The 27,962-nt window shown below is 57.9% G+C and overlaps 9 protein-coding genes across 9 annotated transcripts; 6 read left to right on the top strand and 3 right to left on the bottom strand.

Moving 5' to 3' along the window:
• Positions 1-240: 240 nt before the first annotated feature.
• DCS_02124 (FACT complex protein) lies at positions 241-3,837 on the bottom strand (the record flags this gene model as incomplete). The annotated part of the gene is made up of 5 exons (XM_040799453.1): positions 241-1,349; positions 1,425-3,033; positions 3,097-3,218; positions 3,281-3,365; positions 3,451-3,837. The coding sequence occupies 5 exons, from the start codon at positions 3,835-3,837 to the stop codon at positions 241-243; spliced, it is 3,312 nt and encodes a 1,103-aa protein (XP_040660336.1).
• Positions 3,838-7,090: 3,253 nt separating this feature from the next.
• On the top strand, positions 7,091-7,636 carry DCS_02125 (uncharacterized protein; the record flags this gene model as incomplete). Its single annotated transcript, XM_040799454.1, has 1 exon — positions 7,091-7,636. The coding sequence occupies one exon, from the start codon at positions 7,091-7,093 to the stop codon at positions 7,634-7,636; it is 546 nt and encodes a 181-aa protein (XP_040660337.1).
• A 1,433-nt stretch (positions 7,637-9,069) lies between these two features.
• Positions 9,070-9,642, top strand: DCS_02126 (uncharacterized protein; the record flags this gene model as incomplete). Its single annotated transcript, XM_040799455.1, has 1 exon — positions 9,070-9,642. One exon carries the CDS (start codon positions 9,070-9,072, stop codon positions 9,640-9,642), a length of 573 nt encoding a protein of 190 aa, XP_040660338.1.
• A 649-nt stretch (positions 9,643-10,291) lies between these two features.
• Positions 10,292-10,951, top strand: DCS_02127 (uncharacterized protein; the record flags this gene model as incomplete). The annotated part of the gene is made up of 1 exon (XM_040799456.1): positions 10,292-10,951. One exon carries the CDS (start codon positions 10,292-10,294, stop codon positions 10,949-10,951), a length of 660 nt encoding a protein of 219 aa, XP_040660339.1.
• A 1,343-nt stretch (positions 10,952-12,294) lies between these two features.
• On the top strand, positions 12,295-12,981 carry DCS_02128 (uncharacterized protein; the record flags this gene model as incomplete). Its single annotated transcript, XM_040799457.1, has 1 exon — positions 12,295-12,981. One exon carries the CDS (start codon positions 12,295-12,297, stop codon positions 12,979-12,981), a length of 687 nt encoding a protein of 228 aa, XP_040660340.1.
• Positions 12,982-13,588: 607 nt separating this feature from the next.
• On the bottom strand, positions 13,589-14,356 carry DCS_02129 (uncharacterized protein; the record flags this gene model as incomplete). Its single annotated transcript, XM_040799458.1, has 1 exon — positions 13,589-14,356. One exon carries the CDS (start codon positions 14,354-14,356, stop codon positions 13,589-13,591), a length of 768 nt encoding a protein of 255 aa, XP_040660341.1.
• Positions 14,357-15,597: 1,241 nt separating this feature from the next.
• DCS_02130 (putative MNORI-2 protein) lies at positions 15,598-16,832 on the top strand (the record flags this gene model as incomplete). The annotated part of the gene is made up of 2 exons (XM_040799459.1): positions 15,598-15,687; positions 15,861-16,832. The coding sequence occupies 2 exons, from the start codon at positions 15,598-15,600 to the stop codon at positions 16,830-16,832; spliced, it is 1,062 nt and encodes a 353-aa protein (XP_040660342.1).
• A 321-nt stretch (positions 16,833-17,153) lies between these two features.
• Positions 17,154-18,686, bottom strand: DCS_02131 (uncharacterized protein; the record flags this gene model as incomplete). The annotated part of the gene is made up of 1 exon (XM_040799460.1): positions 17,154-18,686. One exon carries the CDS (start codon positions 18,684-18,686, stop codon positions 17,154-17,156), a length of 1,533 nt encoding a protein of 510 aa, XP_040660343.1.
• A 3,602-nt stretch (positions 18,687-22,288) lies between these two features.
• DCS_02132 (mitogen-activated protein kinase MAF1) lies at positions 22,289-26,369 on the top strand (the record flags this gene model as incomplete). Its single annotated transcript, XM_040799461.1, has 6 exons — positions 22,289-22,299; positions 22,390-22,423; positions 22,487-22,604; positions 22,696-22,970; positions 24,231-25,193; positions 25,356-26,369. The coding sequence occupies 6 exons, from the start codon at positions 22,289-22,291 to the stop codon at positions 26,367-26,369; spliced, it is 2,415 nt and encodes an 804-aa protein (XP_040660344.1).
• Positions 26,370-27,962: the final 1,593 nt, after the last annotated feature.

Here is a 27,962-nt window from a genome sequence, read left to right on the forward strand (position 1 = left end):
GGGATCTCGGTGAGAAGATGCGAGGCGTGGCCTGCAATGTGCGACAAATGACACTGGCAACCCTGTCTCGGATGTTGTACAATTTACACCTAGCTTGTATTTGACCGGTCGAAAAACTCTGTCCCGTTACCTGTCTGTCCATCCACCATGCTCACCATGTCGATGGCTCAGTGTCGGCGCTTCCTAGAACTCTGTCCCGCTACCTGCCTGTCCATCCACCATGCCCACCATGGCGACGGCTCAGTGTCGGCGCTTCTTCTTGCCGCCCCGGTCTTCGTCTTCCAAGGCGCTCTCGCGATCTCGCTTCTTGGCCTTCTTTTCCAACTCGTCCCAGTCCTCGCCTTCCTCGTCGCTGTCGAGCTCGGCGTCGTCGTCGTCGTCGTCGCTCGCGTTGCTTCCAAAGTCGGAGCCTTCCTCGCTCGACTCGCTGGCCTCGTCGAGCTCCTCGTCATCAATCTCAAATGCCGACTCCTGCTCCGACTCCTCCGAGCCGCCTTCGTCGTCCGAGTCGGCCTGCAGGAACGACCAGCCGCCGTCGACGAAGAACTGGTGCGTGTCCGACGTCACCGTCTTCATGATGGTGGGCCAGTTGAGGTTGAGGGGGCCTTCGGTGAAGGCGATGTCGGACGAGTCGAGGAAGTCCTTAACCTGGTCGAGGTACTCGACCGGTATGGTGTTGACGTGGTACGGCGCTCGGGTAAAGTCCTTGAAGATGAAGACCATGTCGAAATTCTTCAGGCCAAACTGCACGCGCTCGAGGTGGGCCACCTCGATGTCCTCGATGGTGACGACCATGAAGGGAGGCTCGACGACCTGGATGAGGCAGTCGGTCGTCGGCTGAACGAAGACGTTGCTGCGGAAGGGCACTCCAAAGAAGCCCAGATCTCGGATCGGCATGTCGACCTCGATGCCTTCGTTGCGGCCCGCCTCGGCAATCTTCTGGGAGAAGCCCTGGAAGAGGCGGTCCAGCTCGGTCCGGCGTCGGCGCTCCTCCTGCTCGGCCTCGAACTCGTCCTCGTCGCCGTACCGATATTTCCGCTTGCGGTTCCCCGTCTCGTCGAACTGAATGTCCGTCGCCTCGCGGTAGAACTGCACGTCCTTGGTCTTCTTCTTGTTGCCCACCATGATGGGGTCCTTGAGGTGGATGTGGATGATGACGATGAGCTCGTGCTGGCAGGGTTGGAAGAAAAGGTGCTTGACGTTGGAGAAGAGCACGTCGACGCGATGCTGCGCGTTCAGCGGCGACTGATAGCGAATACCGTTCTGGTGGATCTCGACCTTGCCGGGAACGCGCTTGCCCTCCATGGCCGGTCGGATGAAGACGTTGTCGAGAACGGCGGGCCTTCGATCTGTCGGACGGTCAGGTCAGCTGGCGGCCATGGGCCCGCGGCCATGACGGACGGGGCGGTGGGATTGTAGCTCACTTCGAATCTCCATCAGCTTGTCCTGCTCCACAACGTCCTCCATGTCCTTCTTCTCCTGCTCCTTCTTGTTCGCGTCGCGCTTGATGTTGGCGATCTGGGTGGCGATCTCGTTGTACCGGTCACCGTTGGCCGACCGGAAGGTCAGGCTCCGAACGAAGTGGGCGGAGACGTCCTCGAAGGGCTGGTGGTCGTCCTTCCTGCCGACGCCCTGGCCTGGGGAGAGGAAGTTGATGCGCAGAAAGGCGAAGTCGCCCTCGTCGCTCTTGCTCGCGTTCTTGATGGTGTTGATGTGGAAGGGCACTGGCCGGCCGAGGATGGGGAGGACGACGGTGCTGTTCTTGGCGTCGACGACGATCTCAAGGTTCTTGATCTTCGGGGGGAACTGATCGTCGCGCTTGTAGGATTCGAAGCGCTTGAACTTTTTGACCTCGGCGCCGTTCTTGCCAGTGGTGGAGACGGAGAAGCGGGCGAGGCCCTCCTTTTGCTTCTTCGTGGCCAGCTCCTTCTGATGCTCGCGTCGCTTCTGGTCCGAGTCGTCGACGACTTGGGTGATGCGCTCGGACCGGAGCCTCGTGTTGGTGATGTTCTTGGTCGCGACGGCGCCCACGCGCGAGTCCTTCCTCTCCTTCCTCGGCGCCGGCTCGGCCTCTTCGTCGTCCTTGAAGAAGAAGGAGTTGGCGTCGGCGCTGGTGGGGGCCTCGGCGGTGAAGACGACGGGCTCGGCCGTGGTGACGCGCACGGTGTCGGTGAGGACGAGCGAGTACTGCTTGCTGCTCTTGTCCTGCGGTTGCGGGTTGTCGATGGCTTGGAAGCCCGTGTGGATGATGAGCGTCATGCCGTCCTTGAGCGTGCGCGCGTTCTTGGCGTTGAGGACGAGGGTCGGGTCCCGGTTCTCGAGGCCGACGCCCCAGCCGACGTTCTTGAGAAAGTGCTTCTCCATCTCGGGCTTGCGGCTCCTGATGATGGTCACGGCCTTGGCGTAGACGTCCTTGGCGGCCATGCCGTCGCGGATCTCCTTGAGGATGGTGCTGTGGATCATGTAGAGCAGCTTGTAGTTGCTCTCCTGCGACTTGTTGGGGTCGACGAGGTAGGTGCGGGCGATGGTGGAGCAGTAGGACTTGTAGCGCAGGCCGAGGGCGGCGATGATGATGCCGGCGTGCAGGTTGTCGTCGTTGGGCTCGACGGCGAAGCGGAGATCGTACTTGCCGCCGCTCTGGATGGACGGGCCGAGGATCCAATCGAGCTGGGCCGGGTCCAGGTCGGAGGGAAGCTTGGCCTTGCCGGGCAGCTCGACGGTCCGCCAGAACTTGTCGTCGTCGAGCTTCTTGTCGACGCGCTCGGCGAGGGCCGAGTGGGTGACCTTTTTCTCGGCGTCGAGGATGCTGCTCATCTCGTCGAGGAAGTAGGGCGTCATGAGGGCGACGCAGGCCTTGGAGGCGGCACGCATGGCGCGCAGCTCGCTCTCGTCCTTGACGGCGAAGGCGTGGGTCGAGAGGGCCGTGGAGACGTCGACCTCGGAGACGTCCTTGCACCGGTCGGCAAAGACGCGCTTCCACTCGTCGACAAAGGGGCCCTTGGAGGTGTCACGGGCGATGGTGCCGACCTTGTCCTGCAGGCGGCGGCGGCGTCAGCGACGGGCGGAGGGGAGGGGATGCGGCGTGACGGAACTGACGCCGGCGGCCTTGATCTTGTCGGCGATGCCGACGAAGAGCTCCTCGTTCTCGGCGGCATCCTTGCCTCGGACGAGGACCTCGATGGGGAAGCGACCGCCCTTGAGCTGGTCGAGATGCTTCGCTAACGCACGCACGCACCGTCAGCTCGGAGCCCGCAGGGTCGGGGGAGCAGCGGAGGCGTACCCTTTTTCTGCGTCGTCAGGATGTAGAGGGTGTCGACGGTGAGGAGCATGAGCGTCGTCGGGAACTCGTATCCGAGCAGCCAAAACTGGCGGCGGCGTCGACCGTCGTCAGTATCTTCGGTCCCTCGGGCCGACTGGGCCTCGCGGACGAGGCGGCAGCAGAGCACTCACGTGAATCGCGTTGTTCTTGTGGAACTCGGGAATCTCCTCGACCTTGCCCATCATGATGACGATGGAGCCGGCGCCGCCGAAGAGGCCATCCTTGCCGCGCAGGTCATTCTTCCAGGCGGACACGAAGTGGGCGATGCGTTCCTGGAAGAGCTTGCCGTCGATCTTGATCTCGGCCATCGTCAGTGGATGAGCGCGCTCGCCGACGATGGGTTGAGGCGAGAGGGGGGAGGGATGTCCGTCGACGTCGGAGGCGTGGTTGGGAGGATGGAGGGCTCGGCCACGACGCGCGAGAAAGTCGTCGCGTAAATGGGCAGAGAGCTCCGGAGAACCATCACGTGACGCGAACGCGCGCTTTCGCCGCCGCAGCATTGGTGAGCTTGGCGACATGACGGGGCGACGGGCACGGGACGACGACGGCACGGGACGACGACGTCGCAGAACATGGGCCTCTGGCGTAACAGGTACAAGACGGCACGGCTCCGTGCCAAGATCAAGATGCATCGAATCCCCGAGCGAAACCGGAGGCAAGCGTGCCGAGCGGCGGCGGCGTCGTGACATGGGCATGGACGAAAGGCAGACACTCGCAGAGCACCCGGACCAGCAACGGCTCGTCAGGCAACAGAGCTGCCGGTAGGACTACGTCGACACGGTGGCGAGGACGTGCATGATTGTGCTCGGCAGGCGTCATGACACCAGGCGTGGCCATGGGCAGCCGGTTTGCGCTTGGTGGCCTACCCAGCACCTGGTGGCCTACCTAGCACTCGAATACGGGCATACGGCATGGACCTATGGGCGAGACCACCGAGAAGATGCTCGCTCCGTACCGTACAGACATGTCCTCACCGCCGAGTCGACCATGATGGCCGTTGGGCTGCATCGTTTTCGAGCGCGACGCAGCGAAGCCGACTCTGCATCGAGAAGTGGCCATGCATGGCAAGCACCGGCGAGGGTCGATTCAACGTCGCGCGGCCGGCCAACTCGTCCATGTCTTCGAGGACGAATAGCTCGTCCAGCCGACACGACCGACGACGTGCACAGGCATGCGTTTGATGGGCAGCGACGGAATAGAGTCGGGGCTTGAGGAGCTAGCAATTTTCAACATGGCATACCTCGGCGAGGTGTAGGGGGAATCACGGCGCATGTACAGTACATGTACAGTATTTAAGTACAGTGCTGCATACAGGTACAAGTACGTGTGCTGTAGATGCAAGTTTAATAAGTACTGTACCTAGTAGGCACGGAGTACTCCGTACTGTACGGAGTATACGTGCAAGCACCAAGTTCTAGGTAGCTGTGAGTACTGTAAGTACTTGCAGTACAAGCAGTGACAACTGGGGATTAATATTGTTACGAATGGTACTCCGTACAGTGACAACTGGGGATTAATATTGTACGAATGGTACAGTGACAACTGGGATTAATGTTGTACGAATGATACAGTGACAACTGGGGATTAATATTGTACGAATGGTACAGTGAGGACCGGGGATTATCATTGTTACGAATGGTTTAGTACTGTACGCCTGCTTTCTTGCCTCGTCGGCGGCTATACTGCACATGTATTGCAAGTAAATACATCTCCTTGTACTCCGTGCCAGTACACTGAACTTGGTACGGCAACCCTAATACTTGTACACCCACCAATATAATATAGTACCTTGGTATTCAGGTTGAGGCCCTACATGCAATTACTCGTACGCCGTTTTGCACTGCCGCTTCAGAGCGGACAAGTATCATGGCCGATACGACAAGGTGCATTCATACCCGAGCACTCCCGAAACCAGACATTCTGCACCATGCTTGTCGGCATACTTGGGTGTCCTCTGGCCACTGGGGCATCCACTCCGTGGTCTGGAACTGCGTAGACACTGGACACTGATGGCGAAATTTGGGCTTTGAGGAGATTGACACGGGTAGAAAAACAGCATGACTACTCCGTACGTATTGCTCCGAACTTGCTTGGCTAGATTGACACAATGCTGCGAGTCATTTCGCCCAAAATTCGAGGACTGTACGGAGTAGCTTGTGCATGTTGTGCCAGCACAGTATTACAAGCATTTGCAATGCATCATTGGCCATTACGTACAAGTATAGTACTTGCAAGGCAGATGTGGAGCATAAGTACGGAGTACATGGTCATTATTTTAGCCGGTGAGGACAATTACTTACTCACTTAGGTGCAAGTACGGAGCCCATGGGAGTCTACTTAATAATACCTAGTAGGGAACAATTGTGCTGTGCTCCGTAAGTAAGTACATGTACAAGAACTGTGGATGTGTACGGAGTATAATAGTCACTCGACAAAGGTGACGATTCAGTTTTGGTTGGGCTACTCCTACAAATTGAATCGACATTTTTGCCACCCGTACGTAGTTGTATACGTGCCTGTACTTGCATGTAATTACAGTAATACTTCAATTTACCCAAGTCCGTGATATTACCTGCATGTACGGAGTACTTACACCTACTTAGTACTTACCTGCGATAAACGGCCTAAGTACAGTGCGGAGTACGTAAGCACAGCTCCGAGTACTTGCAAGGACATGGAATATAATACATGTCAAGTCATCTCGGGTACAAGTAATGCAAAGTACATGTACGCCTACAGTACAGTAAGTATGTGCAGCTACCGTACGGAGTACTGTAGTCGGAATTGTAATTAGTGTACACAAACTGCACCATGCACATCTATTGTGCGTACCTGTTCTTGCTCAACCACCAGCACGTTATTTGTGCCTACCGACACCTACAACTAAGTACATGCTGGAGTAAGTACTTAATGTACCGAGTGCTGGCACATGCACGGCTGCCATCCTCCGCCCACCCATGGCCTGACGCATGGTGTGAGGCCCCAACACGTTGCCGCTCCGAGTAAGTACAGGTAAGACTATATATGCAAGCATTCCGGACATTTACGGAGCGCCGAGTACTTGCTGTGCCGTCTTCCGTACATGCACATCTAAGTATGTGTATGTGTACTTGGGTAGGTAACTTGCTCATAATATACTTATTAATAGTGGCCAGCCCGCACTTGTACTTGCACTTGCATGTATTATTAATACGTGTACGGATACTTGTACTTGGTATACTTAAGTACAGCATGTGCGGAGGAATAGATCTCGGCTGCTCCATCGGCGTTGGACAATCCACAGTGAATCATGGTAATAACAGGTGCCGTTGCGAGTCTGCATACCAAAGTACTTACTTGCACCTATACGCCACAGGCACAACCAAGTATGATCGGTGCACGCAGCATGGTCAACCCAGTGCCGTGCACATGCGCAGAGTCATGTCTGCATGTTTTTGGAGAGTATTGTCATGGTTCTCAACCGGCGTGGGTACAAGCATCCGTGATGCCACCCAAGTAGTACTCGGCAGCGCACGCTTAGGGACCGACAACCACAACTGCAGCGCACACGTACATACGCTGGCTGTACCGGGACAAGTACTTACCAAGTCGGCCACTGATACTAGACAAGGTGCGGCGCCCATGCTCGTACGAGAAAGAACTTGCGGGCAAATGTACAAAAGTACCGTACGTACTATAGACAAGTATGCCTCGCGAAACGATTTAAATAAACCGACATGCTCGTCATGGTCGCTTCGTCACGACGCCTCCAACCTGTCCTCCTCGACGACGATGAAGGTCGCCGGCGCCATCGTGCTCGCCACCTGCGCCCTCGCTGCCGGCACCGCCAATCCGTTCGACGCCAGCCTCGACGACATCTGGCGCCAGACAAAGCGGCTCGCCTTCAAGACCGAGCCGCCCTTTAATTCGAGCCGGTTCGACTCGGAATCCCGGGCCCTCGCCGAGGCTGTCATCGATGGCATCACAAATCTTGAGCTTCACTCACATGCCCCGGCCGATCGAGACTTTGTAGACCGACTCGCCAGAATCCTCGGATCATTAAACTACCTTCACGACCGATTGGACGGCGTCAAGTCGGACGTTGTGCAGGCTCGTGCTTGCGAAGGCGTGCACGGGGTGCTCGCATACCTCGGCGAGGTATTCCTCCATCTGACGAGGGAAATCGTCGCGACCGTGCCGGACCATGGCCTGGGCGGGGAGGTCGAGGTGGAGACGGGAGCGATGATGCAGGTCTTGGGCGATGTGCGGTCGGACTTCTCCGAGGACAACTGCCACGCGGAGGCAAACGACGACGGCTCGGCCGCAACGCAGAGCTAGGGGATGGGCGGGGATTTTCCCACTTGATGCTTGGAAGCGCAGCTTGCATGAATACATGTGCATCACGATGGCATGGCACGGCGCTTGGTGTGTACGATGAGCAGTGCTTATTGCGGCGTTTGGTGTTGTGCGATGCAGTTTGACGAGTACGGCGTTCAGTGCGGTACGAGTTTGCCGCAAGCACTGCATTTTGTGGTGAATGGTAGAATCATACTGTAAAATTACTAGGCACGAGTACGAGTGCCAAGTACTAGGCTGAGACTTCGGACAGTGTACTTCAAGTACAGAGCATGGGACGGAGAACAGTGTACAGCACAGAGGATGAGTACGGAGGACGGTGCACTGTAACAAGTACGAATACGGAGGACGGTGCACTGTAACAAGTACGAGTACGGAGGACGGTGTATTGTAAAAGTACGAGTACGGAGGACGGCGCAAGTACTGTAAAGTACGAATACGGAGGACGGTGCACTGTAACAAGTACGAGTACGGAGGACGGTGTACTGTAAAAGTACGAGTACGGTGGACGGTGTATTGTAAAAGTACGAGTACGGAGGACGGCGCAAGTACTGTAAAGTACGAATACGGAGGACGGTGCACTGTAACAAGTACGAGTACGGAGGACGGTGTACTGTAAAAGTACGAGTACGGTGGACGGTGTATTGTAAAAGTACGAGTACGGAGGACGGCGCAAGTACTATAAAAGTACGAGTACGGAGCACAGTGGCACGAGTGCAGAGCACTACAGAGCTAGCTCCGCGTCAAATTCTGGGACAGGTACTGATAGGCACACCCAAGTCATGTCGGCCGAGCAATGGCAACCCCCGTTCCGCATGGGCACCAGCACATGAGCACCATCACATGGGTCAACTTACGTACAGGTACGGAATCGTATCGACAATACAGTACGTGTGCCTGTGCCGTGGATGTACCGTACGGAGCACGGCTCATGGGCAAGGGCAGGTAAACAGCACTTACCTAGTACGTATGCCTCCCAGCACCCGTGCACTGTAGATGCACTGCAAGTACTGCACGCACCTGTACGCCGTAGGTGCACCCCGCATCTACTTGGACGTACTCGAGTATTACTACAGTGACTCGACAAAAGTGACGATTCAGCTTTGCTGGTGCTGCTCGCACAAATTGAATCGACATTTTTGCCACCCCACTGTACATGAGGCAATTGCATGTATGCTGGCACCGACATGGAGAGGTACGAGTAATTAATTACCTTCATCTCCTAGTACGTAAGTGCAGCTGTGCTCATCTACCGTCGCCGCCGCGCTCGCAGGCACTCTCGGTGCATCGTCGGAAAAGTATATAATCCCTGCAAAGTCGTCCAAGGCATCCAACGACGGCCGCTTCGTCGTCGTCGCTCCGCCGCTGCTCTTCCCACGCTTTTGGACGCCTTGGTCATACCGTCCTCCTTCGCAATGAAGTTCACCAACGCCCTCCTACTCGCCACCAACGCCTTCGCCGCCGCCGCCGAGCGTGGAATACCGACGTTGAACGACGGCTTGGGAGCAATCCAGGAGGGCGCGAAGGAGTTGGGGTTCCAGGCCATCGACTTCAATGCCGACCGTTTCTACGAATACTCCGACCTGCTCCTCAAGGCTCTCACGACGGGAAGGAAAATAGTGGAACATCACCGACACCCGCCGGCCAACGCGTCCTTTCTCCTGCGGCTTGACCATGTCGAGGGGGCATTTCGATTCCTCGGACTTCAGCTGCAGCACGAAAGGGGGGCCATCGTCGAGGCTCGTGCCTGCCAGGACATGCGCGGGGTGCTCGAAACGATTTGTTCCGAATGCACAAAACTTGGCCGCGAAATCGTCGTCTACGTACCCGCCCCGGACCCTCGCGTGAAGGAGTCCATGGAAGCAAACATGTCCCGGCTCCAACAGGTCTTGGACGACATCACGTCGGGCTTGTCGGAAGAGAAGTGCGTCGCGCCGGCGGCGGAAGCGACGGCCAAGACGGGTTCGGCAAGAGATTACACGCACTGAGCGAGCGTGCACGGAAATGCACCTACGTACCTATTGACTATTAGTTGTCGTGGTACGTACATGCAGCAGTGGGGAGCTGGAATACACCCGCCCGATGGACCAGGCTTTTTTAATGTACAGTACGGAGTCCTCTGTGTAGTTAACTAGCTTGGCTAGATGAAAAACTAGTACTAACCTAAGCAGATTCCCGAATTGGGCCAGACCCGTGGGACAATCCCCGAGACACGGTGGGATTAATAGGGTGGCCGCCCTGGGGATAGGATGGCCCTGGGATTCGGGTGGCCCTGGGATTAGGGTGGCCCTGGGATTAGGGTGGCCCTGGGATTATGATGGCCCTGGGACTCGGGTGGCCCTGGGATTCGGGAGGCCCTGGGATTAGGGTGGCCCTGGAATTCGGGTGGCTCTCCCATCGAGCGGCGTAATCGGGTCAACTTACGTACAAGTACGGAGTGCTCCGTAATATCAATGACTCCCCAACACCTAGTAATACTTGCTGTACTTGCAGCGACCAGTGCTGTAATACTTGCACCGCAACCGCACCTGCGGTACACCTACCAGTACCCCCCTCCTCGCGAGTTCTTTGCACGCTCCATCCCCCCTCGTCACCACCACCACCACCACCACCACCACCGTTGCCATTCCATCCATCATGGCGCCCATCCTTATTGCCCTACTCCTTGTCGGCTCTGCCGTTGCACACATGGGCTACTCGTTGTCCTACATCGACGAGAATGTGAAAAAGTGCATGGACGATTCAAAGGCGCAGAAATGGTGGACGATTGATCACTTCGAGTTTTCCGCATCCGTTGATTCCTATAATGCACCAGACGCCTCCGCCCGCTTCAAGTCATCCCGCACGGCAGGCTTCGTCAACTTTACCCTTACCCATCCCTCGGTTCCGCAAAAGGCCTACTGTACGGAAAATATCAGCGAGAATCTCCCCTCGTACTCGCGCAACACATTCGACGACTTTACTCGAGGCAGAACGATCCACTCGTGCAGCATTCCCGCTGGCGGCGGAAGCATGGCAAGCTTTAGCATCAACGCTGCGTCGGGCGAGCTTCACATTACCCACCGCTGGAACTGCCCCGACAAGAGCAATTGGTTCGACAAGTCCTTTGAAGCAACCGGGACGGCAAAGCTTAGATGTAGCAGCAGTAGGACGAAGATTAGGCAGCAGAGGAAGCAAGGCGAGGCCGATGACTCGAGCCGTTCGATACGCTGCGAGCCTACTACTTTGCAGGTGCCCATACGTCAGCTCGAACATCGTAATGGGCCTTGGAAAAAGGGGACCATATATTTCCTGTAGAGGCGAGACTGTTACGGAAAGAGGGCATGGCCTATGGAGATGGCAAAGAAGCACCGGCCCGTAGGTGAGAGATAATACAGTACGAAGGAGATGGGGGGCATGAGGAGCGCCCAGGTGAAGCTGGTAGATCGGACAGCAAGGCCAGGCGGTGTCGAGTGCTGTATTAATTGTACTCGTACCTGCATGAAGTTGTTACTGTACTGTAGTTGTAGTGGTATTCCGAGTACTTATACACCCAAGTATTTACGGAGCAACGCTCAAAACAAGCTCCATCATCTTTCAAGTAGGTGTACTCCGTACAGCAAGTTTAATTGCAGTACCGTACTTGACGAGGGAGACGGTGCAAGCACTTGCAAGTGCAAGTAAGTAGTTGTATATGAATTGTACACCTGCCCATGTACCGAGTACGTGAACAAGTACGTGCGAGTTTACTTGGTTGCATTATTTGCTCCGTAATTACTCCGTGTTTGGGTGTATAACCTGTAAAGTCCGCGCTCGGCTACAGCACATGTACGAGCACTTGCACAGTACTCCATACAATATGTTGCAACATGTTTCCTTGCCTACACCTTGGTGTGCTACATTTGTAGGCGTACTTGTGCATGTAGGTGTGAGTACGTTTTTTTATTCTGTACGGAGTAGTACACCTCACCCACAGTATAATAGTCACCAGACAAAATTGACGATTCAATGCTGGTAGCGGTACGGAGTATTACCACTAATTACGGAGTGCTCCGTACTTGCAGGGTGAATCGACACTGTTGCCACCCCATTGTACAGTACATGTTTGTAGTGCAGTACTTGCGTGTACCTGTCATGTCAGTGCTGTGCCACAAAGCACCTGTCAAGAATACATCAAGGTGCCACATTTACCTAGGTACCTACTACTAGGTAGTAATTAATTACTGCACAGTACGGAGTACGGAGTACTACATAGGTAGTTTAGTACTCTGTACATACAGTACGTACTTAGTATCATAGGTACTACCAAGGTACTTACCTCGGTGTACTTGCAACTACAAGTATAGTATTACTGTGCTGTGGTTGTAGGTGTACGTACATGGTGCATTACTAGACAAAAGTGACGATTCAATTTTGCCTGCGTTAATACTACAAAGTGAATCAACACTTTTGTCACCCCCCTATACATCATATCCATAGATACCTTCACATAATTACACCCACGACACACCCTAAGTACTCGGACCCAAGCATTGCGACCCATGAAAGGCACCCGCACGTACAAGTAAACAACGAGGTACGGAGCACTCCGCGCAAGCAAGTGCGGTAGGTGTAATTACATGTACGGACACGTACCTGTACTTGTAAGCGAGTATCGAGTAATGCTCCGTACCTGTGGTGAAAATAAAACGAATCCGGCATCCTCCCACGCATCCCTCCATCGCTCCTCGACAGCCATCCCCCCCCCATCCTTCTCGACAATGAAGCTCACCAATGCCCTCGCATTCGCCGGCTGCGCATTGGCGGCCGCCGTCCAGCACAAGTCGCCCAACTTGGACGACTCCCTGAAGGAAGTCGAGGTCCGCATCGTCAAGCTCGGCGTCGACACCAAACACTTCAACAACAATCGTTTCTACCTCGCCTCCGCCGTGCTCATCGACACGCTCCACGTCACCCAGCAAATTCTCAAGATTCACAAACACCCGCCGGCCGACGCCGAGTTTTTGAAGCAATTTCGAACCATTAAAGCGGAATTGAAGGCGTTTTTTGAAACAATAAAGGGTGAAAGGTCGGCCATTGTCCAGGGTCACTATTGCGAAGGCATGTACCAGGAGCTCGGTCACGTGGGCGGCGAGTTTGATCATCTCCACCGCGAAATAGTCGCCATCGTGCCCGTACCCAACGTCCACATTGGCGAGTCGTTGGTCAAGGAGATTTCTGAAATTACCCGCATCTTGGAGGACATCAAGTCGATCTTTCTCCCCGAGAGCTGCTACGGGAAGCCGGCGTATTTGAGCGCCTGCGAGTGGCTGCCCGACGAGAGGAGGTGCAAAACTCCTGCACAGTAGCTCTACACTCGGCTAAGCAGCACTTGTTTCTCACCCAAGGCCATGTCGCATCCGTGACCAGTATCGAAAGGGCCGTTGGTGTGCCTGGCGCGTGGTGACGAGTGCCGTCGCACGACACGATTCCCGTCCTCGCCAAGTTTGAGAACGCCATTCCCTATGGGCATTTCTTTGCCGTCCGCACTCCATTTCGTCTTGAGCGATGAAATGTCTTCTTGACCGATGTCATGTCGTCTCGAGCAATGACCAGACGGCCACCCGAGGCTTTGAGAAAAAAAGGCAGCATGCCATTCGCCAACGAGGCCGCGTCGGCGTCGTGCCCGTCGCTGGCGTTTGCATCGTCGTCGTCGTCGTCGTCGTCGTCGTCGTCGTCCATTCGTCCTCTGTTTGTCGGGGAAAAAGTGAACATTGTCCATGGATGCGGGCCCGTCCTGTCCACTGCTCGTCGAGGAACAAGTGAATATTGTATTGTCCACGGATGCGGGCCCGTCCTGTCCTCTGCTCGTCGGGGAACAAGTGAATATTGTTTTGTCCATGGATGACTCCATCGTCTTTCATGACCCATCCTGGGCGCCTGGCCGTGCCGTCGTCTCGTGGCCGGTGCCCGCAATCATCGAGGCTGCCCCCTCATGGCCTGCTCTATCGACGCGTGCCGCTGCTGCATCCGCGGCGACAGCTGCAGCTCCTCGACGACGCCGGCCCAGCCCTTTCTGTGGGGCGACGTGACCGTCTCGCTGTGGCCGACGGCCTGCGTCGTCAGGCGGCGCACCAGGGGCCGCTTGGCCGCGTCGCTCGCGAGGGACCTCGGGACGCTGCATCGCCGAGGCCACTCCATCGCCGCCGTCTTCTCCGCATCCGTCGGCGGAAGGGGCGGCGGCGGCGGCGGCGGCGGCGATGATGACGACGGCGGCGACCGTGGCCCGGCTGCGGCGGCGGCGGCGGCGGAACCGACAATGGCCATGTGCACGACGAGAAATCGCATCCGCAGCATGTCGAGCCTCCGGACGCCGTCCTCGAGCTCCCGACGCCTCGAGGCCCAGAGCAGCCTCGGCCCGGTCCTCAGCGTGGTGGCGCTGCCGTCGACGAGGAGGTCGTCGAGCCTCTCGCGAAGGTCGTCGCCGGCTCGTTGGATCTCCCGCAGCAGCCGACCGAGCCGGATCTTGTCCTCGAGCCGCCGGACCCCGGCCACGTCGCGGTCGTAGCTCTCGTTCTCCTGGACCGAGAAGTTGACGGCGTCGACAAAGGTCACCATTTCTCGAGGCGCCGCCGCGTAGGCGGCCGAGTACGTCGCCAGCACCTGGGCGATGACGACGAGCGAGAGGACGACGGCCGTCAGGGCGAGGACGACGGCCCACTGGAAGCAGCCCGAGGCGCCCATGGCGAGACGGGGGTCGGCGGAGCGGCGCGGGCGGTACCTTGGCGGCGGCGGCGACAGGGAGGGTGCCGTGTCATGATCCGAGGCGATGGACGGCGCGGACGGGCTGGCAGGCGGCGAGCGGCGAGCGGCGGCGGAGGAGGTGGAGGAGCAGTAGTGAGAGGCGGAGCGGGAGGCAGAGTCGACGAGGCCAAGGGAGCCCAAGAGTGACGAGGCAGACGGAGCCACGTCACATGGGAGCACAAGTATCGTGCCACGGTGCGTGAGCCGCCGCTGACAGCAAGCACGGACTGTGCAGCAATACATGCCGGAGCATACCGGCACACCCAACGTGCAGGTACTCTGTACAGTGCTTCGTACAGTACAGTATTCCGTACTGCTACAACCAAGCAAGTAAGTCAGCCGACGGACAAGTACGCGAGGGCTTCTCCGTACCACAGCCTGCTCGGGTACGCCGAGGGCAAGTATAGGTACGCAGCATCGCCGGGCACCGCCGATGGCCTCGACTGTAAAGTCCCATGCTGAGCAGGTACCGACGTGGCATGCAGTACAAGCGCAGCAGACGCCCTGCAGGAACGGAGCTACCGTCCTCACTTGGCGTCTGTCGGTGGCAAGGTTGGGAGGTACAGAGCACAGCGTGTACTTGTACCTGCAGGTAGATGGAAGCGTAGGTACGTTGTTACGATGACAAGTACAGGTACGGAGTGCCGAGATGCAGGCCCGTACGGAGTGCCCTGTCTACCGCTGCTGCCGTACCGCGAAGACGAAAGCGCAAGGTACTTGTACGCGCATGAAGTGGAATTCCTACCACGACTACTAAGTGTCGATTGCCATACAAGTACCGGTACTCTGGACGCGTACAGAGTGTTGCTCTGCATGGCAGACCTGATGTACAGTACTCCGCACCCTTGTAGTGATACCTAGTAGGTTTGTACCAGGTACCTAAGGTAGCAGTACCTAAGTAAGCACTGTTACTACCTACCTAGTACCTAGTAATACCTACCGAGTACCTAGTAGGTACGTGCGCGGCAAACATCGACAGGGAGTGACTCGATTCCCGGAGCGCAATGAAACAAAAAGGGCCAAAAGGAATACGTCACGGCGGCACTGGATCCCGAATCGGCGGTCAAGATGCGAGCTGGGGAGGGCCGGGACCAGGGCCGGGACGTCGTTGAAGGAATGGGTCGCTTCCCGAAGATGTGGCGGTTAAGGGCTGGCCCGCTGCCTAGTGCTGGACGCTAACAATGGTGGTCCGCCCTGGCCGCCCCCCCTCTCCCCGCCGCCCCGATTTCCTTTTTCCCCTGGGCGCTTCGCTGCCGGCTTCGGCACCCGCTGTGAGCATTTGTCCGCCAGCAGCAGGGGGCTCCCTCCAGGCCCCTCCAGGCTCCTCCAGGCCCCCTCCAGGCCTCTTCTAGGCCCCCACTGCCGCCTCGCCCAAGGCCAGCGTCCCCGTCCTTGCTACTCGGACAGTGGCGCCTCGTCATTGGTGCTGACTTTTGGGGGCCAGAATTCTCGACATTTCCCAAGCACGACTCCCAAGCACGACTCCCAACCAAGGCTCCCAACCAAGGCTCCCAACCACGACGACAAATTGAAAGAGCCAAATCAAAGAGCCGACTCGTTCCTCGCCCGATCCGGAACCGGCCGACTCCCTTCCCTCGACCGGCCCGCTCGCCCCCGACGACCATCGGCCATGGCGGAAATGTCGTCGGCGACGTCGCCGTTTCCGCTGCCGCAGATCCTCGCCTACCCCGCCTCGAGGCCGCCGCGGCTCGTCACCCAGGGCGCCGAGGGCCGGCTCTACGAGACGACGCATCTCGAGGCCCACGTCCCCTGCGCGCTCAAGTACCGCCCCCCGAAGCCGTGGAGGCACCCGATGCTCGACCGGCGTCTGACGAAGCATCGAATCCTGTCCGAGGCCCGCATCCTCGCCAAGTGCCGTCGGGACGGCGTGCGCGTGCCCGCCGTCTACGCCATCGACGAGGCCGGCGGCTGGCTCATGCTCGAATGGATTCCCGGCACGCCGGTGCGCGTCAACATCAACCGGTGGCTGGGGGACCGGACCGAGGGCATCGAGGGCGACGAGCCCCTCCAGAGCCTCATGCGCCGCATAGGGGCCGCCGTGGGGAACCTGCACCGCGTCGGCGTCGTCCACGGCGACCTGACGACGAGCAACCTCATGCTGCGACCGTCGACGGGCCGTGCCCTCGCCGCCGACGACCAGCCCGTCGACCACGTCCTGCACGGCGAGGTTGTCATCATCGACCTCGGCCTCGCCAGCGGCAGCATCCAGGACGAGGAGCGTGCCGTCGACCTCTACGTCCTCGAGCGCGCCTTTGGGAGCACGCACCCGCGCGCGCAGTGCCTCTTCCACCACCTGCTGGAGGCGTACGGGGCGACCTTTAAGCAGTCGGCGGCGGTGCTCAAGAGGCTCGAGGATGTCAGGATGCGCGGGAGAAAACGGACTATGATTGGCTAAGGTGACGAGGGACGACGGGAGCCGTGGCTGAGGACGACGGGAGCCGTGACCGAGGACGACGGGTGCCGTGACCGAGGACGACGCGAGCCGTGACCGACCACGACGGGTGCCGTGACCAAGGACGACGCGAGCCGACGAGAGCGCGGACGGGCAGTGCCTCGCCGCTCGTCTCCGAACGTCGGCCGCCTCGAGCGGTCACGTCCCGATGCTCGCTGGCGTTGAAGCGGAGACAAAGCTAGTCAAAGGGGGTATGGAATGCGTGCGGAAAAGAAAGCGTCCGATGTGACGTGACGACGGCCCCCCGCCCGCCTGACCGGCCGGCTACACCAGCGCCGCGCCGGCAAAGTATCCCTTGTTCTCGATGACGCCCCGATCGCGGACAAAGGCCATGTATCGGACGACCCACTGCGGCACCACCTCGCCCGGCAGGCCCGGGGCGGCGACGCCGGGCGTCAGCAGGATGCCGGCGCCGCCGTCGCCGTAGCTCAGCAGGTCCCGCAGCGTCCCGCGGGGCAGGATGTCGGTGCAGTCGACGTGCACGTTGAGCTCGACGCCGGCCGCGTCGGCGAGCTTCTTCAGCGGCGGCGGCACGTTGCAGCAGTCGCGGAGGTTGATCTGGTCGACGACGGGCCGCACCGCCGCGCGCTCGAGAAAGGCCTCGAGCTTGGCGCTGCCAAACTCGGACACGCCGAGCCGCCGGGCCACGCCGCGCTCGTGCAGCCTCTCAAAGACCTTCCAGGTCGCGAGCTCCTCGTCGAGGTTGCCCTGCTGCGCGTTGATCTTGTCCGCCTCCCACTCGCAGTTGCCCTCAAAGGACATGCCGGGGAAGGAGACGACGAGGAGGTCGATGGTGTCGACGCCGAGCTCCCTGCCCACGAGCGCCAGCGCCTCGCCGACGAACCGTTCGCGCTCGGCCACGGGCGTGCCCGGCAGCAGGAACAGCTTGACCGTGATCTCGTACTGGCTCGCCTCCTCGCGCAGGCCGGCCGTCTCCCAGCCGATGCGCGGAACGTACAGCCTGTCGCCGTCCCGCTCGGTCCAGACGTCGACGGCCGGCGGCTGACCACGGTCATCCGACGACGACGACGACTTGGGCGGCGGGGACTGGTCGGACACGGGCGTCGCCGCGTTGGCGTAGTCTTGCTGCGTCGCTCGGAAGTTGTCCCGAAGGGAGTTGACGAGCTCGAGGTTGGATCTCGTCGTGCTGCCCGACTTGCGGATGATGGAGGGGCCGGCCGACATGACATTGCTATCGACGATTTTCGCCACCATCAGCCACCATGGACGGACGTGCCGTCGATGGTCTCGTCGACGAGAAAGGGAACGAACCCGGTGGATAGGATTAGCTTCGTCATGGCGGGCGATGGCCTGCCTCGACGAACCTCGCTCGGCCGGGAGGGGGCAGGCAAGGGGACAGAGGCGGCGAGCAGAGGGGCGGCGTGGGCAGACGAGGTAGACGAGGAGGGGCGATGATGATTCGAGGGTCGATGGGAGTCGATACGAGGGCCAGCTTTTGTCGGCTGTAGGGTCGTGCGAGTGCCAGCGGATGCCTTGCCGTCGTGCGTCGTCAGCGAGCGAGGGCTCCGTAAGCGTCGGCGCAAATCTTGGTGCTAGCTTCGTCCGGATGCCGATGATCGGGTGTTGGCGTTTGCTCGTAGCCGGCGGTTTTAGCGGGTGCCCTCTGCAGCTTTCGGTTGCAGCGGCAGCGGGACGGCATTGCCGGATTAGTAATGCGAGCGACTGCGGGGTCCCACGAGAGTCGCGGGGCCCCGTGAGTGTAACTTGTCTTTGTACCGTGTACGCGGTTCCTGTGCTCCTTGCTCCGCGGTATGCAGGTATAGTGTACTTGTGCATCTAGCAGCACAGCTGCAGCAGAGTTGGCATCACCCTCGGGGCTTGTGGCCTCTTCATGTTTCGTGCACGAGCACGACTTGCTTATTCCCGCCGCAGCCAGGAGCGGGCTACAATCCAAAGTCCGCTCCTCCGCGGCCTGTGCAGCGTGCCGTACATGCCATGGCTACGTCGTAGTATTACAGTATATGCTACGGCTCTTCCGGAGCGACGGACCGAGCTGGGTCGTAGCGGTGTATGCCCTCTACAGCCCTCTCCCCCAGCTGACCATGGATGGGTACCTGGGAGCACTGTAGACTGACTGCACCTGGGCCTAATCAAGCGTACTGCAGGTGTATTACAGAGTGCAATGCAATACTGGGCACCTAGTACCTTGCAGCTACAGTACGAGTTAGTTAGTACTTGTGCTCAAGCATTATTGCTGCAAGTATACTGCACTGTGCACGTCAACAGAGGTATCTACAGTATGTGAACCCTTGACACTCCTCAAGCTGCCATTCTTCCACTGTACTCCCACAGTCTCCAACTACTAGGTAAATGGTACTTGCTTGCATTACAGTGCAGTTCAACTTGTCGCATCTCTCCCACTGTACTCCTACAGTCTCCAACTACTAGGTACCTAGTAAATGGTACCTGCTTGTATTACAGTGCAGTTCAACTTGTCGCATCTCTCCCACTGTACTCCTACAGTCTCCAACTACTAAATGGTACCTAGCACTTACTTACTTGCATTACAGCGCAGTTCAACTTTTCGCATCTCTCCCTGCAAGTACTTGCGTCCGGGGGCCTGCTACATCAAGGAGCTCGCCAAAGTCATAGCTGGTACTTTCTCCGTACAACTAATTACATGCAGGTACTCCGTACAGCAACATGCATCTCCGCTCCATTGCGGAGTTTCATCGCGAATGAACGAATGCGCACATCTATTATGGATTGGGTCCATGGCACAGACGACTAATGACTACCACACTGTACAGTACTGTAGGTTTTCTGTACACTTGGGTATACTTAAGTAGTGGTGTTTGTACTGTAAGTAGTAAGTACATTTACAGTAATCGTGCCACGCCCCACCTAAAGGTGGTGCTCACCACTACAGCGCGCACACCACCGCACCGCGCACTTTTTCCCTCATTTATCTTCAATTTCCAATATCTTTACAACCATAACAGCTATAGATGATCCAACAGTTGAAATACGTACCCAGGAGGCTATAGATTATCTTGATGAGTTTCCTGACGAAAAAATCGCAAAGGTTACCCGACTATTTAAAATCCCTCGGAGGCGCCTACAACGACGATTGTCCGGTATTGGTCCAAAGACCAGTATTCAAGGCCATAATACTAAATTAAGTCGGCCAGAAGAGAAGGCATTATATCGATATATCGATAGGCTTAATGCTGCCAACTTTGCAGTTTGCCCAGAGTTTATTACGGATGCTGCAAATTATATCCTATCAGAGAGGGTATTACCAGATTCCTCAACCCTAGCCCCAACTGTTGGAAAGAACTGGACTATACGGTTTATTTAACGGCATCAATACATAAGGCAACGCCAGAAGAAGCTTAATTCAAACCGTCAGGCCTCTGAGGATATAGATAGAGTTATATCCTACTTTCAACAGCTACAACAGGTAATTAAAAGCAAAGGTATCCCCCCTGCCGATATCTGGAATATAGACGAAACAGGCTTCCGAATTGGGGTTGGCAAAGACCAGTTTATTGTAACGAAAAGAAAGAGGGCTCATCTCTTTAGTATGCCTGAGAATAGGGAGTCAGCAACAGCTATTAAGGCTATCTCTGCCGATAGACGGTATATACCTGCTTTCCTTATACTAACTGGCCAGCTTCATATGTCACAGTAGTATTGTATTCGAGAGCTTCACGACAATACAGTTATTGCTCTATCGAATAGTAGCTATTTAAATAACCAATTAAGCCTCCAGTGGATTCAACACTTCAATCGTTATGCGTCTACAACTAGTAGCAAACGCCTACTAATCCTAGACGGCCATGGATCGCATCATACAATTAAGTTTATTTCCTTCTGCAAAGAAAAGAATATTATTCCTTTTGCCCTTCCACTACATCTTACGCATCTTCTCCAACCACTTAATATAGCTATTTTTCAGCCGCTAAAGCATTATTATGCAAAAGCTCTTAACTTTGCAGTCCGAGATGGCCTAGTTAATGTAACTAAGCTTGACTTCCTTTCAATAATCCAAGAGGTTCGAAAACAAGCCTTTAAACGTACTATAATACTATCAGCATTCAAAAAGACTAGTATCTATCCTTTGAATCCTCAATTGGTCATTCAATCAATGCAAATACGAGCGCCAAAGACCCCTTCTCCTGATGCCCCTAATATACCTAGTTCTTCCAACTTCTCAACACCAATAACATTACGGCAAGTTAGGAAGGTTACTAAGCGGCTAGAGGATGCAATAAACGATAAGAATGAGGTTCTTAACGATACCTTTAACTATGACCTTGACCGTTTAATTCGAGGATCCTTAACTACTGCTGCAGAGCTAATATAGGTAAAGAGGGACCTCCAGCGAACGAAAAAGGCAGAAAGAGCTTATCAACTTCGTCGGGCATCAAAGAATAAGGTCCTAAAGACTGGTGGAATCCTTACAGTTGAACAGGGCCGTCGAATGGTAGAGTTGAAGGCAAATAACGATATTGCTCAGGCTCGTAGGAAGGTAGAGGCTGCAGACAAAAAGGTCTATACTATAGCGAAACGGGTATTTATTGATGCTGCGAAAAAGGCACGAAAATGGCGGAGAACTGGAGTATTGGAACATCTACAGGTCTGCGATAACAAGGGCGGTCTTTGTACTAAAAAACGCTGTTGAATTAGAAGCTATTACCAAAGTGCGCGCTGCGGTGGTGTGCGCGCTGTGGTGGTGAGCACCACCTTTAGGTGGGGCGTGGCACGATTACAATGGTTGTCCGGAGTAATAATGTTACTTGGGATTATTGGGATGCAATCAATTGGTTCTCCGCAAGTACTTGCACGTCTCCGTACTTACTTGCAAATGTACAAGTACATGCATCGCGAGTACTCTCGCTGGTCGGTGTACTTGTGCTGAATGGTCAAGCCACCTGCGACAACGGAATGGCCTGGCGGGGTTCTGCACATTGGCATGCCAGTACAAGTACGGAGTACGGTACGGAGTACGGCACGGAGTACACCGGAGGTACTTGTAGCTCGACGTTGATCTGGCGGTACAATGGTAATTGGGTACTTCCATTGCAGGTACAAGTACATGTGCAGCTAATACAGTGTACTTGTGCATCAATTCTTCGGCGGCGTCCGTCGTACAGACACTTGGCCATCGCTGGCACGTGCACCTCCTGATGGCTGCTCTTGGCTACGGGGCCACGGCTGAGCTTCGAGGTGGACCTGAGGCAGCTCGTCGCCAACCCTGACAACCGTTCACCGTCGCCTGCTGCTTCATCCCGCTTTGCCCTCGAATCGATCCCCCTCCCCTGCTCTCGCACCCCTCGCCACCGGACAGCGGCGGACGAGCAGCTTCTCCCTCGGCCGCATCACGCATTCCCGTCCCAAGCTTCCCGGCTCGGCGACGTGATGCCATCCGCACCATGGCGATCCAGTACGCCCGCCTTCCACGCCTTACCCCCCCCCCCTCCTCCCCCTCCTCCGCTCCCCGGCGTCCTGCCCTCGGTGCTGAACGGGTGCCTAGATATCTGATCCTGTTGTCCCGTCAGGGCAAGGTGGTTCGTTGACCCCCCGCGCGAGCCCGGTGAGGAGGCAACCCGCTGGCTGACGACGGGCTCCAGCGCCTCGCAAAGTGGTTCACCACGCTGTCCCCCAAGGACAAGGCCAAGATCGTCAAGGACGTGTCGCAGCTGGTCCTCGCACGCCGAACGCGAATGTGCAACTTTCTCGAGTACAAAGGTTCGTCGCCCCGCCGTGGCCCCTCGGCCGCTGCCGCCTGCCTAGGGCGTCGGGGTGCTGACGAGAGAGGGTGCGACCTCGTGCCGCCTAGATACCAAGATTGTCTACCGCCGCTACGCTTCGCTCTTCTTCATCGCCGGCTGCTCGTCGGGCGACAACGAGCTCATCTCGCTCGAAATCATCCACCGTTACGTCGAGCAGATGGACAAGTACTACGGAAACGTGTGCGAGCTGGACATCATCTTTTCCTTCACCAAGGCCTACTACATCCTCGACGAGCTCCTCCTCGCCGGCGAGCTGCAGGAAAGCAGCAAGAAGAACGTGCTGCGATGCATCGGGCAGCAGGACTCGTTGGAAGACATGGAGGTGAGTGACTGACGTGTCGGCCCCTCGGAACTGTCCCCTGTTCTTCTGTACCCTTTTCTTCTGTCCGAGCTCGCCCCCCTCCCTTGTTCCTTGGGAAGCCGGCACCAGCGCGGCCGGCGGGAAGAGGCAGAACCCCGCGCGACGGCAAATCAAGACGACGCCACGGCTGACGCGGGTCATGGCTCCAAGGTTGAGGACGAGGTCACCAAGCTCATGTAAGATGCACGATGCTTGTCGGCCAGCTGCTGGTTGGACGAGACGTGGACGACGACGATGACGACGACGACGGTTGCCGCACCGACACGATTCCGTCGACGCGACGCACCGCCACGCCGTTCACGCAGCCATCGTCCGTACCGAGGGAGGAGAGCGACACGAAGGGAGTCGGGTGGCGGTACGAGCCCATTCGAGCTTGGTATTGACATGATCGTTCGACAGGGTCCCCGCGACGTGGAGCGAAACCTCGAGGGCGAGGGTGTCATTTGAGCGTCGAGAGTCCGATGGCCGATGATGGAGCGACGCCCGAGGATCGGAACGTGAACCCGCCGGCGAGCGGCTCGCGACATGCGGGACGAGGCAAAGCCAGTTGCTTCTGGTGTGTTTATAGATCTTGGAGGATGGAACACCATCCTTAATCATATCAAGAGAGTCTGACTTGTTCCAACCGGCTCGCCTCGACCAATGAGGCCCATGAGCGCCCGTCTCCCGCCGCGCGTGCCTCGGAACATCCCCGAGCGGTGCCTTGCCGACATGAAGACCGACAAGCCGGTCGGCGGGCAGACGGGGATGGGCTCGACGTGACTGGCCTGCCTGCGTGCATCGTCGTCGCCGCCGGACCGGGCAGAACCGACAAGACAGACGGGAGAGCGGCGGAGAGATGAACGCATCGGTCGGGACGGCCAGTGCCTGTTCGGACGATGCGAGGAACGGACGCGCGAGAGACAAACGTGAGAGTGGGCCAGAGGGACATGCGACGACGGACATGTCCAAACTCTCCGCCCCATGGATTATATGATGCGCCGTCTCTACCCTGCCGCGCTGCCGTGCAATCTGCTTCTGCACCCGACGAGCTTGTTGGACCGTCGTCGAGGCTTATTGTCCGATGGCATGACGACTGTCAGTGGGGGTGGGGGACGGTACAGGGGTGGGGCGCTGTGGCCGGGCACTGTAGAGTGCTGTCGGTGGGTTCTTTGGGGGTGGGTGGTGCGGTGCGGCGCGCCGAGGACACTGAAACGCACAGGCTAACAGCTGGGAGCAAAGGGGAGCCAGGCCGACACGGCGCGACGAGCCGCTGACACGCAAGCCGTCCACCTGACCTCGTTCGCCATCGCCATGCGTGTCAGACTGTCGGTGCCTCAGCCGCAAAGTGTCACTAGGCCGCCGGTTCCACAACAACCAAGCATCTGGATCGGCCCTCGGTCACGCCTAGTGCTCAGACCAAAGGGCAGCGACACGCACTCCAAACACGCACCCAAACCGCACCATAACCGCTCACCAATACGGATCCCCCTCCTCCGTCATCCATCGCCGTCATCCATCGCCGCCATCCATCGCCGCCATCCATCGCCGTCATCCATCGCCGTCATCCATCTCCGTCTTCCATCTCCGTCGTCCATCTCCGTCGGCTACGATTCCTCGGCATCGAACCACCATCCCAACCGACAGCCCGAACCGTCGGCCCAAACACGAGCAAACGTCGTCACCGATACCACTCCCTTTCCGCCGTGCCGGCGATGCACGCCGACCCCTGCCGCTAGGCCCTCCCGTCTGGCATCGTCTCACCACTCGACCGCCTTTCATCCGGCCGTCCGATCGCACCCCGGGGCCTCCGCGTCGCCTCTCGCTACCCTGACCGCCCCGACCGTCGACAAGACGCTTCGCTTACGCTTTGCTTCGCGTCGCTCACCGACACGTCCCTGCGACGGCACCCAGATCGTCGCTCTACCCATCGCATCGGCCGTCCGTCCCCTCAGCCGTCCGTCCTCTTTGCCGCCCGTCGTTGCGACGACCGCAGACCGGGCCCGGCGGCCAACTGGTCGAGCTGCCCTTCTCCCATCCTGTGAGACCTCTCCTCGCCATCGAGCCGACATCGGCCATTCTCATCCGGCGCCCTCCACATCCACCACCGCCCTCATCGCCACGCGGACGGCTGGAGCTGCTTGCCGGATCCCACCCCCCGCAGCCTCGGCACCTTTGTCGTTCTGCCGTGCCCGCTCGCGCGTCGTCATCGGCTCTACTTCCGACTGCGAACCCGCGTCCAACGCGCTGGCAGCACGTTCAACATGAAGGTACCCAGCTTTCCTCCCCTACCGTTCCCTACCGTCCCCTAGCCTCGCGTCTGCCGAGAGGGTCGCCCCGCGCCGACGTGTGCTGACGCCGGCCCAGTACCTCCCGGTCCAGGATTTCGAACCCGTCACGAGGGCGCTCAACTTCAACACGCCCGATTGCAACGTCACCGGCGGCTGCGACCTGTACACGACAAAGTCCACGGGCTCCGACAAGAAGCTCTACCGAAACATTGACAAGGACCTCAGCTCCCAGCACGATGCCCTCGTCAAGCTCGGCGCGAGCCTGTCGCCGCCGGATCGGGCCCAGATGCTCGCCACCTCGCCCAACATGCAGCTGTTTTCCACCTCGAGCGCCTTCGGCCCCCTGTCGGACCTCTCGAGCCGCCGCACCTTTGCCTACCTCATCGCCACGCTCAACGCGAGCCACCCGCACTACGACTTCTCCCACGTGCTGCGGCCGGGTGACTTCAAGCGCGAACGCAACCTGCGCCGCGTCATGGTCAACCTCGATTCCATCCTGCAAAACGTCCGCCCCGGCTTCGAGGCCGCCTCCTTCGACTCCTCCCTCGGCAGCGACCTCGACTCCATCTGGGGACCTCAGTGCTGGTCCCTCATCGACAAGGAGATGCGCCTCAACGAGTGCACCCTCTTCAGCTACCACCCGGATCCCGATCCGTTCGAGGAGGACGAGAGCGCCATCTGGGCCGTCCACTACTTCTTCTTCAACCGAGCGCTGAAGCGCGTCGCCTACCTCTACGTCCGCGTCGTCCCCGTCGTCTCGTCGACGAGCCCGACCCTGACGCCCATCAAGGTCGGCCAGCACAAGCGCCAGACCGACTTTGCCGCCGACGACGCCGCCAAGCGGGCGAGGTACTGGCTCGGCGATCGTCAGGCCGAGCTGGTGCCTCCCTTCGAGGACGACGAGGACCCTCAGGATGACGGCCTCTTCTGGAACCGCGGCGAGGACGGCGACCTTGTGCCCTTTTCCGATGACGACTACTTTGAGGAGCTCGAGGACGACGGGGAGCTCGAGGACGGCGGCGACCTGCCATTGGATCAGGGCCACGACAGAATGATGAGCGAAGACGTCGCCGGCGAGCTCGAGATGTAGCCGCCTCGCCCTCGTCCCCGTCCGACGAGTGCAGACCGACATCGACCGACAGCCTGGCGCTGCTCGACAGGTCGCCGAGGCACGAATCCACCGTACGCGGCCGCAACTCTCGCGTCGCTCAACCCCCACGCCGCGTCGACGAACATGCCATGCTGCCTGGGGAGCCGACGCTTGCCCGACATGGAAAGGCACCCGTACGGAGCCCCCGAGCTGCCTAGGGTACGGCCAAGCACGGCACTGAAGAGTCCCAACCCTTTTTTTTCTTCTTTTGCTTTTGGATGGGAGTTGTGGGCGGGTGAGGCGATGTTGAAGACCGGTCGCCTCTGGCTTGGCCATTTCATGTCATGTTTTTCTTTTTCATTTCCACGTACACTCTACATTGTTCGCCCATTTATCGAACAATCACGGCCGATTCCCTCCATTTCTTTTCCTTGGGTGCAAACGGGTCAAGAGGGCACAGATGCTGCACTCGTGCTGTACGCTCCTGTTGGCTGGCCTCGTCGTCTCGCGGCCTCTCCAAAGCCACCGTGCCTGTTAAATGCACGATTTCTGATGTCGAAGGGTGATGCTCCGAGCTTCTGTGCATTTATTTATTTTGATTGTTTATTTTGCACACGCACGCCTACCGTCCTCGTCGTCGCTCGGCCTCGCAGACGCATCGACCCTGTCGAGGAGTCAGGCTCCCCAGCTTCCGTTCTTTTGCTCTGCACACTCACGCTTGCCGTCCTCGTCGTCCCTAGGCAGAGGCACAAGCATCGTCCCTGTCGAGGAGTGAGGCTCCCAGCATCTGGGCTGTTACTTTTCACACCCTCAAATGCTGTCCTCGTCGGTTCCCGGCAGAGGCAGTGGCATCGCTGTCTTCAACCACACGAGTTCCGATGTCGAAGAATGAGACGCCAACAATGAACGCGCTCCGTGGACCGTTACGAGATGTTCGGAAACAGGGACGACGTCTAGAAACAGGAGAGCTGTCCAATATCATGGACCCGTGCCATGTTGTCACAAAGTATCCAAGGAAGTGGACGAGAACGTGATGCGTTGGAATGGCAGTCGCCGAAGTGGGATCAGGCGAGGCAGCAAAGACGTCGATAATATCAAGGATACGGTGCAGTCGCTTCCGATGCCGCGTCCCCATCAGGTGCAGAGTACGAACCATCCAACGAGGCACGCATTTCCTCGAGCCGGCATCAGCGGCCCCCCCTGACGGCATAACCTGCCTGGTAGGCATCAGTCTGGGGCATGCATTTAAGATTCTGTCCCGCTGTTGCGATCGAGGCAGTGCAAAACCTTGCCTGGATCATTTCGAGTCGGTCGGCAGTGCTCTAGATACCGGCACGAAGACTAGAACTGCGAGATTATTTCTCGCGAATATTTCATCCAAGCCGCACACATTTCCCGTCGAGATGGGCGGGGATATCACGAGAGAGAGCAAGAGGGAGCTGACATCGGATGCTTAGAAAGCGGATTTTGTCTTGCGAACTAGATCAAGGGTTGCCCTATCCGTCCATGTATAAGTAATTAGTAGGTGTAAAAAAATACTGCGAGAACGGAGTGCCGAGGATGAAGTCATTTGGAATGTGGTTCAAGTCTTCA

Source organism: Drechmeria coniospora, chromosome 01 (assembly GCF_001625195.1).
Source record: "Drechmeria coniospora strain ARSEF 6962 chromosome 01, whole genome shotgun sequence".
NCBI lineage: Eukaryota > Fungi > Ascomycota > Sordariomycetes > Hypocreales > Ophiocordycipitaceae > Drechmeria > Drechmeria coniospora.